The sequence below is a fragment of the Haematobia irritans genome, chromosome 4, assembly GCF_050003625.1.
Source record: "Haematobia irritans isolate KBUSLIRL chromosome 4, ASM5000362v1, whole genome shotgun sequence".
NCBI lineage: Eukaryota > Metazoa > Arthropoda > Insecta > Diptera > Muscidae > Haematobia > Haematobia irritans.
Genome location: NC_134400.1, coordinates 164,620,331 through 164,634,608, shown reverse-complemented (window position 1 = coordinate 164,634,608; position 14,278 = coordinate 164,620,331). Strand labels below are relative to the sequence as shown.

Sequence of the window (14,278 nt, the reverse complement as noted above, 5' to 3'; positions counted from 1 at the left end):
AGAAGTGGTTCGACTTAAAATTGCGTATCCTAACATGAAGCAAATTTTGTTTTAATAAGGTCAACTTAGCTATAATATTTCTGAAAAATTTTCAGAATTAATGAACTTGTCCTTAAATTTGTTGTCTTTTTGCATCTTGACTACAAAGCTAAAAAAACGTTTAAAAACATTTCATTTTAAAGAAATTTTTTACTTGAAATATAGAATAACAGGTTGGCTGATAAGTCCCCGGCCTGACACATAGATCGATTTCCCCCCGATCCAGACTTCCTGGCTGTCGACAAACGTTCCCTAAACACTTTAATTACATTTGTAACGGTTGATTTGGCAACTTTTAGCGTTTTTGCCAGGTTTGCGTGCGAGTAGCTCGGATTTACGCGATGCGCGAGCAAAATTTTGATACGCTGCTCTTTTTGCTTGGACGACATTTTGACAACTGAAGAGTGAATTCCAAAATCAAAATAGGAGCAACATTCTACACACACACCTTCAAAATGAGGGGTGTTCAGGTTTTTTAAATGTAAAATTGAAAGAAATACGTCAAGTTTATATTGACCAAATTTTGACCGTATCACCCTTTACGCATGGAATAATTTTTATCGATTATCTTGAGAAGGGAAAAAACCATCAACAGTGACTATTTTATGACGTTATTGGAGCGTTTGAAGGTCGAAATCGCGGCAAAACGGCCCAATATGAAGAAGAAAAAAGTGTTGTTCCACCAAGACAACGCACCGTGCCACAAATCATTGAGAACGATGGCAAAAATTCAAATTCAAATTTTTCTTGTTCTCAGACCTCAAAAGGATGCTCGCAGGGAAACAATTTGGCTGCAATGAAGAGGTGAGTACTACCAAAATGGTATCAAATAATTGGAAGGTCGTTATAATCGTTGTATCGCTCTTGAAGGGAACTATGTTGAATAATAAAAACGAATTTTGACAAAAAAAATGTGTTTTTCTTTGTTAGACCGGAGACTTTTCAGCTAACCTGTTATAAAAAAACTCCAGCAATAATTATAACCGGAAAATTCAAACGAAAGTACAAACTCTTGCAAAATTACAATTACAAAAATTTTTCATATAATGGAAAACTAATAATAAATAAATAAAGCATAATAATATATGATTGATAACCTCAATAAAACAATTAATTGAAAGCGCTTGTCATTTTCGTGATTCAAGAAATTTCAATTCAAGAAACCCGAGTGTACCGACATTACGATCAAATAAAGAAACAAGGAAAAATATTAAGTTACAAACTCAGCAACAATTTGCATTTATTAACCCAATAAATGACCCACAAAAAAGAAATGTGTAATTTGCTGAACTTTCAGGTATACCCTACATTATGAATGATTGACATCATTCGACTGTAGGTAATTATTTTATACCAGCCACTATACACTATAAAAAAATACTGCCGTTAGCAGAAAGATTTATTTACATTTATCTGATGAATGGATTTGTATACATGATCAAGAGTCAACAAATTTTGTTCTTACAGTTACGCAATTCGACCTTAAGATGGGTATCTTAATAAAAAAACAAGTATATAAGGCCGTAAGTTCGGCCAGGCCGAAGCTTATGTACCCTCCACCATGGATTGCGTAGAAACTTCAACTGAAGACTGTCATCCACAATCGAATTACTTGGGTTGCGGTAACACTTGCCGATGTCAAGGTATCTTAAAACTTCCTAACACCGTCTTCTAAATTACAAGGTAGTCCATACGTAGTATATATTAAACTAAAAAAGGCCGATTAAATACGTATATAATTAAGTCTTAAGTTTCTATAGAAATAAAATTTTGACAACATTTTCTAAGAAGCAAAATTTGGAAAAAATTTCCTATAGAATAAAATTTGGAAAAAATTTACTATAGAAATAAAATTTGGAAAAAATTTTCTATATAAATAAAATTTTGACAAAATTTTCTATAGAAATAAAATTTGGAAAAAATTTTCTATATAAATAAAATTTTTACAAAATTTTCTATAGAAATAAAATTTTTACAAAATTTTCTATAGAAATAAAATTTTTACAAAATTTTCTATAGAAATAAAATTTTTACAAAATTTTCTATAGAAATAAAATTTTTACAAAATTTTCTATAGAAATAACATTTTGACAATGTTTTCCATAAAAATAAAATTTTGGTAGATTATTTTTGGCTCGAGTGGCAACCATGAATATGAACCGATATGGACCAATTTTTGTGTGATTGGGGATCGGCTATATAACTATATACCGATATGGACCAATTTTGGCATGGATATTAGCGGCCTTATACTAACACCACGTTGCAAATTTCAACCGGATCGGATGAAGTTTGCTCCTCCAAGAGGCTCCGGAGATCGAATCTGGGGAACGGTTTATATGGGGGCTATATATAATTATGGACCGATATGGACCAATTCTTGCGTGTTTGTTAGAGACGACATTCTAATACCATGTTCCAAATTTCAACCGGATCGGATGAATTTTGCTCCTCCAAGAGGCTCCGGAGGACAAATCGGGGGCTCGGTTTATATGGGGGCTATATATAATTATGGACCGATGTGGACCAATTTTCGCATGGTCATTAGAGAACATATACCAATACCATGTACCAAATTTCAGCCGGATCGAATGAAATTTGCTTCTCTTAGAGGCTCCGCAAGCCAAATCGGGGGATCGGTTTAAATGGGGGCTATATGTAATTATAAACCGATGTGGACCAATTTTTGCATGGTTGTTAGAGACCATATACTAACACCATGTACCAAATTTCAGCCGGATCGGATGAAATTTGGTTCTCCTAGAGGCTCCGCAAGCCAAATCGGGGGATGGGTTTATATGGGGGCTATATGTAATTATGGACTGATATGGACCAATTTTTGCATGGTTGTTAGAGACCATATACTAACATCATGTACCAAATTTCAGCCGGTTCGGATGAAATTTGCTTCTCTTAGAGCAATCGCAAGCCAAATTTGGGGGTCCGTTTATATGGGGGCTATACGTAAAAGTGGACCGATATGGCCCATTTACAATACCATCCGACCTACATCAATGACAACTACTTGTGCCAAGTTTCAAGTCGACAGCTTGTTTCGTACGGAAGTTGGCGTGATTTCAACAGACGGACGGATGGACGGACATGCTCAGATCGACTCAGAATTTCACCACGACCCAGAATATATATACTTTATGGGGTCTTAGAGCAATATTTCGATGTGTTACAAACGGAATGACAAAGTTAATATAGCCCCATCCTATGGTGGAGGGTATAAGAAGTATCTACGGCCAGGCCGAATCTTATGTACCCTCCACCATGGATTGTGTACAAAGATCTACTAAAGATCGGTTTATACACGCCAAAAAATATTTCCTTCCTCCCAAACGAAATTTTAGACAAACAAATATCGTTTCCCATTTGCTTTTCGCTATAGCGAAATTTTTTTGGGAGAAAAGTATATACTTTTTGTGATAAACCTTGATTCTTTCATAGGATATAGAAACAATTTCATACAGACTAACAAACAATTTTTTTCTGGCTAATTACATCTTCCCTCACATCTTTCTCACTTCCACGAGGTGTTTTTAGTTTTTAGCACCTTTTTCTGTAATACAAACAATGTAGAAGAAATTATTCAATTTTATATATATTTTTTTTTTAATTTCACCTTTTGCGGAGAATCGAACCGAGGACCATACAGTTTGCAATCCAACACACTATCCACTGCGCTACCTAACTATTATTGTCATCAACAGGCATTTATCGCTATAGCCATTAACGCACAAGCAACACAAACAGTCATGCAGTTATATTTATAAAGCATAGTTTTCAGCGCACAAGAGCCTAAATAAAAAAAACTTTATTTGACAGAAACATTCATTTAGTTGGCCACCGTGGACCAATGGTTAGCATGCCCGCCTCGCAAGAAAAGGGGAACCCAAGACCCTGCTTCAACCGAACACCAAATATTTTTTTTACAGATATTCAAAAATGTTCGGAAGATTCCGAAAAGATGTTCGACATTACAAACTACTACTGAGGTTCGTTTATATGGGATCTATATATCTAAAAGTGGTCCGATCATATCAACTTGTAAATACCATCCGACCTTATCTACTTGTGCCAAGATTTAAATCGATGGCTGGTTTCATTCGGAAGTTAGCGTGATTGCAACAGACGGACATCGCTAGATCAACTCAAAATTTCACCACAACCCAGAATATATATACTTTATGGGGTCTGAAACCAATATTTCGAAGTGCCATAACGGAATGAAAATGTTATATAGGGTATTACAATAATCTGCTACAGTCAACACCAGTAAAATTCACTCGAGAAGTTGTTAAGCATTTTCAATGAAACCAACCATTTCTTCAAGACATTTTGCCATCGAGAGTTTTTAGCAAATTACACGGAAATGCTAAATTTAATGGAAATTCCAAAAACAGAACTTCGCTCAACTTTAATATCGGATAACGTGCCGACATTTATTGTCGGTTTACACGAATGTGCGAATAGTGTGTTTAAGTGTAAATGTAAATTCTACATGATAGATAGATCGATAGATCATTAATAGAATATCAAAAGTGATAAGTGTCAGATTTAAAAGGTTTTTCCAATTAATTATTGAAAAAAAACAAAAATTGAAATAAATACAAAAATGTTTTTCTGTATGAATAACATCAAATCATCATTGTATGATCGTATGGAACAAAGTGCAAATCATCTTAACATGCAATCTTCCGTGAAATATCTCGTATATGCTTCTCCTAGACGCAAATATCACCGCATTTGCTGCAGTATTCCCTATAAGAATTTTATTTGTTCGAATATTTTTAATTGCCAATTGTGTACGAAGTCGGTAGTGCTTTTAACACATCGGTCATCGAAGCAACAAGATGTAAAAATTTGTTCTGATGGTATGTTTTCTAAAACAGTAAATCTAATTTTATACCTTACACACGCAGAGAAGGAATATGATCACCTCAACCATGTTTCAAGAGCAAAATATTATTTTTGAACGGTGAGCATGGAACATTTTTCCGAGCCGTATCCTTGGCTCGAAATCAATACCAAAATCCTTAAGGGAAGGTCAAAATCTTTGGAGTAAAGTTTTTTTTGAGTGTGACCACAAAGGTCAAAGTTGTAATCCGATTTATGAAATTTTGCACATGGAATATTATTAACATTGTAACTATGCATGTCAAATTTGGTTAAAATCAGATTTAGATATAGCTTTCATACATTGAACAAGTAAGGAAAGTCTAAAGTCGGGCGGGGCCGACTATATTATACCCTGCACCACTCTGTAGATCTAAATTTTCAATACCATATCACATCCGTCAAATGTGTTGGGGGCTATATATAAAGGTTTGTCCCAAATACATACATTTACGTATCACTCGATTTGGACAGAATTTGATAGACTTCTACAAAATTTATAGACTCAAAATTGAAGTCTGCTAATGCACTAGGATGGAACACAATGTTAGTAAAAAAATATGGGAAACATTTAAATCTGAAGCAATTTTAAGTAAACTTCGCAAAAATTTATTTATGATTTATCACACATTATATATATGTATAAGAAGTTTAGGAAAATTAGAGTAATTTTTACACCTTTTCGACTAAGAAGTGGCGATTTTACAAGGAAAATATTGGTATTTTGACCATTTTTGTCGAAATCAGAAAAACATATATATGTGAGCTATATCTAAATCTGAACCGATTTCAACCAAATTTGGCACGCATAGCAACAATGCTAATTCTACTCCCTGTGCAAAATTTCAACTAAATCGGAGTTAAAAATTGGCCTCTGTGGTCATATGAGTGTAAATCGGACGAAAACTATATATGGGAGCTATATCTAAATCTGAACCGATTTCAACCCAATTTGGCACGCATAACTACAATGCTAATTCTACTCCCTGTGCAAAATTTCAACTAAATCGGAGGACAAAATTGGTCTCTGTGGTCATATGAGTGTAAATCGGGCGAAATCTATATATGGGAGCTATATCTAAATCTGAACCGATTTCAACTAAATTTGGCACGCATAGGTATAATGCTAATTCTACTCCTTGTGCAAAATTTCAACCAAATTGGAGTAAAACTCTGGCTTCTGGGACCGTATTAGTCCATATCGGGCGAAAGCTATATATGGGAGCTATATCTAAATCTGAACCGATTTCAACTAAATTTGGCACGCATAGGTATAATGCTAATTCTACTCCTTGTGCAAAATTTCAACCAAATTGGAGTAAAACTCTGGCTTCTGGGACCGTATTAGTCCATATCGGGCGAAAGCTATATATGGGAGCTATATCTAAATAAATATATATGGGAGCTATATCAATAAAATTGTGCACATTTGACTATACTACCAATTGTACTCCTAGTGCAAAATTTCAACCAAATTGGGGTAATACTCAGGCTTCTAGGGCCGTATAAGTGCATATCGGGCGAAAGATATATATGGGAGCTATATCTAAATCTGAACCGATTTCTTCCAAAATCAATAGGGTTCTATTTTGACCCAAAACACATACTTGTGCCATATTCGAAGTCGATTGGCCCTAAATTACTACCTAATCCCTTGGTTACAAAAATGTGTTCACGGACAGACGGACATGGCTATATCGACTCAGGAGCCCACCCTAAGCATTTTTGTCAAAGACACCATGTGTCTATCTCGTCTCCTTCTGGGTGTTGCAAACATATGCACTAACTTATAATACCCTGTTCCACAGTGTGGGGCAGGGTATAAAAAATATTTTCGTGAGGTCAAAGATTTCATGTCTTTAAAATACGAATGCAAGTTTTGCTTAGCATAGAAGACGCATTTCTCTAATATAAAGTTTTTTTTTCTTGTCCAAAAGTCGATAAACTTTTCAATGAAGTCGTATTGTCCTTATAATTAAGTGATTTCACTTAAAAATGGTTATCATAACATGAAAGAAAAAATGTTTGGGCTAAGGTCAACTTGGCTTTTCTTTTTGCATCTTGACTACAAAACAAAAAAACGTTCAAATATAGGACAGCACTTTATTTTAAAGACGTTTTTTACTTGAAACAAAGCATAATTTCTACTGGAAGTCGAGTCTTAATTTGGAAAATAAAGTTGTCGTTAACTCGTTTTTAAAGGACTTTGATAGCATATGAAGAAAATAAGTTGAAAAAAAAAAACGAAAAATTTAAATTTGCTTCCCAGAAGCAAGTACATAAATCCCAAATTTAAAAGAGAATTGTGTCTTAAATGTATCCTTACTTGTATTCTGCGCTTCTTTGGCTCGGAATCAATTCCAAAGTTTTTAAAGTAAAGACAAAATCTTTGGAACCGGGCATGTTTTTTTTTAGTGTATATGTGTTTTTTCGATTTGGGCAAAAATGGCCAAAATATCCACATTATTCTTATAAAATCGCCACCGTGGTGCAATGGTTAGCATGCCCGCCTTGCATACACAAGGTCGTGAGTTCGATTCCTGCTTCGACCAAACACCAAAAAAGTTTTTCAGCGGTGGATTATCCCTTCTCAGTAATGCTGGTGACATTTCTGAGGGTTTCAAAGCTTCTCTAAGTGGTTTCACCGCAATGTGGAACGCCGTTCGGACTCGGCTATAAAAAGGAGGGCCCTTGTCATTTTTTAGTTCTTAGCACCTTTTTTTGTAATACAAACAATGTAGAAGAAATTATACGATTTTATAAATTTTTAAAATTTTACCTTTCGCCTGGACGGAGAATCGAACCGCGGACCATGCAATTTGTAAGCCACTGAGCTACGTAGCTGTTATTGTCATCAATAGCTAATTATCCATATAAGTTATATTAATATAGCATAGCTTGCGGCGCCCACGAGCCGATTAAACAAACTTTATTTAACAGAAACAAACATTTAGTTGGGCACCGTGGAACAGTGGTTACTACGTCCGCCTTGCATGCCAAGGATCGTGGGTTCGAGCCCTGCTACGACCGAACTCCAAAAAGTTTTTTTTACATATATTCAAGATAGGTTCGAAAGATTCCGAAAAGATGTTCAATATTACATACTACTACATTAAATTTTTACTATGAACTGTAAAATGTGTCTTATTAAAGACTTAAAGTCAGAAAAGAACAGTGCTTGATATAAACGAAATGGACTGTGTTGTTGGTTCAAAAATATTTTTTTTATTAAAAAAATAAAAATTTTGAAGAAAAAAAAAAAAGATTTTTTTTTTTGTGAAAAACTCTAACAAAAGAAAAACATTTTCCAAACGTTTTTTTTTTTTCTTTGCGTGTAAATACATTTTTGGGAAGTTGCTTCAAATTGAAATGTTTCCCATATATTTTTACTAGGTCTCTTTTAGGTCTTAAAATTTAAGTTTAAAGAGTTTTTTTTTAATATTAAAAAATGCAATGAAAGATTACTGAGTTATTAATATTTAAAATGGAAAGTAAACCTTTTCCAACAAACCTAATTTAATATTTTATTAAATTCTCTCCATCAATTCATCTAAAATTTTAATTGAAATAAACTTTTTTTTTTGATTTTGCTACATTTATTTTCAATTATGGCTAAATCTTTGCTAATCGAATATTTTTCTCCCATTTTCTCATTCCAGATAGACTTGCTGTGATAATTATCGGTATAATAACATTAATTTTAGGCATTTTACTAACTACAATACCATGGCTAGATTACTTCATATTAAAGGTAAATGACCGTTGAAAATTTCGAAATTTCATTCAAGCAAATAAAATGAAATGCCATTGTCTTATGACCAAATGTTTCTCAATCTCCATTACCATGCGTTTGTTTCTTTATAGAATTTAAGGCTGTGGAATGATACACTGAGCTATCATTATTGGCAGAGACCTGGTGTCATACGACTGACTAAAGTCTACATCTACAATGTCACAAATCCCGATGGATTTCTGAGTGGGGAAAAACCAAAGCTACAAGAGGTGGGACCTTTTGTTTATAGGTGAGTTTAAAAATATAAAACAAAATGTTATTTTGTTTTTAATGATTTTCCATAGTTAATTTCTCAGATATTTTTAGAAAGATTGTTTTTTTTTTCTGTTCACCGTTTATGATTAGTACTTTACACCCAGTCAACACGACTGGTTTATAAATAGCTTTTGATAAAATAATAATAATAATATTTTGCAAATCCATTGTTTATTTAATTGGTTTATCAACAATTGTACAAACAAAAATTTTTGGAATTTCTATTCTATTAATTTCATTGAAAAATATTCTATTTGATTTTTTTAGCCATTTGCATGTAGTTAAGACGTTGCTGTGATTTCAATTGTAATCTCTCAGCTCTTAATATTAGCGTAAGCCATTATTGAGATCTATCCCAATAAACAGAAACATTGGAGAAATTATATTCAATACACTTGTACAAATTCCAGCTCAGTGTACACTGAAAAAAATATTGTCGTGAAGTCAAAGAATTCATGTCTTTAAAATACGAATGCAAATTTTGCTTAGCATAGAAGACGCATTTCTCTAATATAAAGTTTTTTTTTTCTTGTCCAAAAGTCGATAAACTTTTCAATGAAGTCGTATTGTCCTTATAATTAAGTGATTTCACTTAAAAATTGGTATCATAAAATGAAAGAAAAAAATGTTTGGGCTAAGGTCAACTTGACTTTAATAATTCAGAAAAAATTCTTTAAAATTAATGAAATTGTCTTTAAATTTGTTGTCTTTTTGCATCTTGACTACAAAGCAAAAAATCGTTCAAATATAGGACATGTTTTTCATTATTTTATTTTAAAGACGTTTTTTACTTGAAACATAGCATAATTTCTACTGGAAGTCGAGCCTGCATTTGGAAAATAAAGTTGTCGTTAACTCGTTTTTAAAGGACTTTGATAGCATATAAAGACAGAAAGATGAAAAAACCAAAAATTAAAATTTGCTTCCTAGAAGCAAGTACACAAAACCCAAAATTGAAAGATGATTGTGTCTTAAAAGTATCCTTACTTGTATTCTCCGCTTCTTTGGCTCGGAATCAATACCAAATTTTTTGAAGTAAAGACAAAATCTTTAGAACCTGGCATGTTTTTTTTTTCAGTGTAGTGGATAGTAATTGGATACGAAATGAGAAGGGCTTCTAGAAAATGTAACCAAAGTATAGGAATGAAAAGAAAAAAAATTTGTTCGAATCCACTTTGCTTCCCCAAGATGTTCCTGTAGTCAAATTTGGGGATCGGTTTATATGAGTGTTATAAATAATTATGGATCGATATGAAAAAAAAAAAAAAAAAAATATATATATATATATATATATATATATATATATATATATATATATATATATATATATATATATATATATATATATATATATATATATATATATATATATATATATATATATATATATATATATATATATATATATATATATATATATATATATATATATATATATATATATATATATATATATATATATATATATATATATATTCTGGGTCGTGGTGAAATTCTGAGTCGATATAGCGATGTCCGCCCGTCTGTGCAAATCACGCTAATTTCCGAACGAAACAACCTATCGACTTGAAACTTGGCACAAGTAGCTGTTATCAATGTAGGTCGGTTGGCATTGCAAATGGGTCATATTGGACCACTGTTAGGTAAAACCCCCATATAAACCGACCCCAGATTTGTCTTAGGGACTCTCTAGGAAGAGCAAATTTTGTCCGATCCCGTTGAATTTTGGTACGTGATGTTATTATATGCACACTCAAAAAAAAATTTACTTGGATCCAAAGATTTCGGCCTTCTCTTAAGGATTTTGGTATTGATTCCGAGCCAACGATGCGGCTTCTTTAAAATAAAGAAATTTTTTAGCGACCTATCTGGCTTTAAATCTACGACCAATAAAATTAAAATTAGGATACAGATCTCATTTATCGAATTTTCATTATATTTTTCCGGTATATTAATAAAGCTATTCACGTACAAACAAATGCCAGCTTAAAAATCCAAATTATAACGGATACTTCAAAGTACATAATGTTTTCTTAATTAAAAAAAAAAAACTTTAAACCAAAGACGCTAAATCCTCAAAATAAGTCTTAGGCTATATTTGAAGCGTTTTTATCTTAATTCTATTTTTCTGGTATATTAATAAAGCTATTCACGCACAAACAAATGCCAGTTTAAAAATCCAAATTATAACGGATACTTCAAAGTAAAAAATGTTTTCTTAATTCCACGAAAAAAAACTTCAAACCAAAGACGCTAAATCCTCAAAATAAGTCTTAGCCTATGTTTGAAGCGTTTTTATCTTAAATCTAAAGTTTCAATATTTCAGTTAATTTAAGGACAATTTAATTATCAAACTCTTTAAATCAAAAATGTGTTTCATTACTTTAAGGAAAATTCGCCTTAGTTTGCAAAATTTGTGCCCTAGATTTAATGAAAGAAATTTTTGAAGCAAAGATTATAAACTTTATTTTAATTAAAATTTCATTATTTTAAAGAAATTTGTCCTTAATATTTGGTAAATGTCGCATCCTAAAATTTAGATTGCGTAATCTTTAATATTACGTAAATATTTTTTCAGTGCAGAATTTAGTTCATAACGGTTCTTAATTATATAGCCCCCATATAAATAAACCGATCCCCAGATTTGAACAAAGGAGCCTCTTGGAATGGCAAATTTCATCCGATTCGAATTAAACGTGATGTTAGTACACCGAAAAAAAAGTTTACTATTGTTTACGAAAAATGAACTAACCCATAGTAAGAATGACCATGATTTGGCGCCAAAGATTTTTTTCATCTAGATAAGTTCATGATTTTCTTATAAATAAGTTTATGTATTGCATCGTATTTTAGTTCATTCTTACTACGCAGTGGGAAGAATGTACTTACACTCATTCAAAATATTCCTGCTATCCGGAAAAATGAACAAGTTTTTGGGAATCCTATATTTAGAAATTGGTTTCAAATAAACTGTTTATCAGTATAATTTTCAAAGAAGTAAATAAATTGAGGAATTAAAGGTACAACAAGCCTGTATACAACTAAGAAATTTTTCGTACAATATAAGACAATTTTTCATAACTACCAGTATTTTATTTCAAAAAAATATTATTATATTACATAAAACTATGGCTTATGATATACAATAAAAGAAATGTTTTTATTCGTACGCTGTATGCTGTTACTTTTCGGTAGTTAGTAATTGCTTCTTCAAAAGAGTAATATTCTATGTTAGTAGAATGAAACTAATTAATATCAATTTCCATTTTTTATCCATATGAAAGATATATGCCATAAGTTTCTATTTTCATTTCATTTTTGTCCATTTTCACCGATTTCGCTAGTTTTTGTTGTGTGGATTTGCGTCATAAGCCTCTGAAGTTAAAAAGTTATATAAAATATAAAAATATTATCAAATTCTATGGTATTTTGATCTTTAACTTACAAGAGAATTTTCTTAGAGCAAATAGGGATATCAGCTTAGTTAGCATTAAACAGTAAGAAGATTCCAAAAAATACCATTAGATTTGCTGTCATCCTGCAAATGAAAATTATTTTTAATAAATAGAAATTTTGGCTTTATTACAAATGGACGAAAAACTTACCACATTGAAAAAATCATCCAATTACTACATTAGTGGAATCATATCCATGCACAAATGGGACATTTTTGAAATCCTTCTCAGAATATAAATGAAATAAAAATATTATAAAATTAGATATAATTTCCACTTGTCAATTATAGCATTTAGTATTTATGGTGGATATTAAGTTCGAGTTTAGTGGCTAAAATCCCAATTTTTCATTATTAGTTTTCTTTAGAAATACATGGGAACAAAATTGAACCGTTTTTGTGTTCATTTAAAATTTATATCAAATTTTTAGTAATTTGGTCGCTGAATCACAATTTACACTTATTTTTTTAAGAGCTCGACTTTTTGAGATATACGGTTATGTTCAAAATTAAGGCACTTCCGCTATATATATTGGAATAACTTGAAAACGATTCATCATATTAAATTAAAAAAACAGCGTTCTACATAAGCTTAAAAACGATTTTCTGTTCTTAATCGTGTAATCCATTTAAAGAATATAAACTTAATAAAAAACTTGTTTCGAGCTATTCTCCATCAAGTTATATTTAAATTTGCATCGAAGGGGTATAATTTTATACTTTTCTTACTGATTTATTTCTGATTTTAGCACCTAAACTCGAACTTAGTACACACCTTAAGGACTCGCTATAACATAAAAATGTAGACTCAAAAAATTGTATTGTGATCCAGATGTAGAGTAAATATAGATCATTTTATTACCACTCATTATGAATATTTTTATGTAAACCAATTTAAAACCGCACTGATTTTAAATTATTAATAGAAATATACAGTTTCTTAATATGTGATTTATTTTAGAGTTATTTATTTTTTTATCAATATAAAGTGTTTTTGTTTTCTCTTACATCAAACCATTCACTTATCAGTTTCTAAAATGTTATGAAATAAATGTATTTTTATTAATAAACACAAATTCCGCATTCCGCACGCACGCAACAGAACTGAATGCACCAATAAAACTCAAAGACACAAATAGTCATAAAGGACACATATGTAAAGAAAAACAACTCCACACACACATGATCCCTTTCTGATCTCGCTATTGCAACAAAACAACTATCACCACAAAAGATACCAACAACACACATTCCATAACATCATCGCAATAACAAACACAAACAAAAAAAAGATGATGCAATAATTTCATAATTTCTTCTCACTTCAATTTCCAGTATCACGTTTATTGATTAGTTGGTATTCTATCTATAGGATAAGGTAAAATATATTCAAAATTTACGAGGAATCCATAAAAAATTATATACACCCGTCAAGGATTAAATGAACTACTTTTTATTCTACTTTATCTAAAATTTTCAATGTGAGGAGATATACTCCAACTTATAGTAAAAACCGAAATAAGCTGTAGGAAGCCGCCATACGAATCGGTACTGTGGTTAAGTTAATTTTTACTACAAAAATTTTTTTCCATACAAAAATTTTTCTTAGTACATTGTCCACATTTCGTAGTAAGATTTTTATATTGCCTATGTCTTTTTATAATACAATCAACGATGCATTAACTATTGTATTGGAAATTTATTTAAGGAAAAATCCGTCCCATTTCGTAGTTAGTGAACTAAAAAACATTTACTGAAGTTTTATAAGTTTTCCTTTAGCTAAGTTAATTTTCGCAGTGGTTACGAAAAATGAACTATATTACAGTAAATTTTTT

The 14,278-nt window shown here is 31.5% G+C and overlaps 1 protein-coding gene and 1 long non-coding RNA gene across 3 annotated transcripts in view; one reads left to right on the top strand and one right to left on the bottom strand.

Moving 5' to 3' along the window:
* The window catches only part of dsb (scavenger receptor class B member debris buster), a 168,005-nt gene that overhangs the window by 135,409 nt on the left and 18,318 nt on the right, over positions 1-14,278 (top strand). Inside the window, exons 1-3 of one of the 2 annotated variants that reach the window (XM_075305873.1) lie at positions 4,543-4,919; positions 8,601-8,692; positions 8,806-8,963. In XM_075305873.1, the coding sequence (XP_075161988.1) occupies positions 4,661-4,919; positions 8,601-8,692; positions 8,806-8,963 (509 nt within the window). In that variant the 5' untranslated portion in view covers positions 4,543-4,660. Of the gene's footprint in view, positions 1-4,542; positions 4,920-8,600; positions 8,693-8,805; positions 8,964-14,278 lie in introns of those variants that run through there. The other variant, XM_075305872.1, reaches the window with a different exon arrangement.
* LOC142234693 (uncharacterized) lies at positions 12,316-12,690 on the bottom strand. The gene is made up of 3 exons (XR_012721685.1): positions 12,595-12,690; positions 12,435-12,527; positions 12,316-12,364 (listed from the first exon to the last, which is right to left on the bottom strand). It is a non-coding gene; the product is annotated as an uncharacterized LOC142234693 (long non-coding RNA).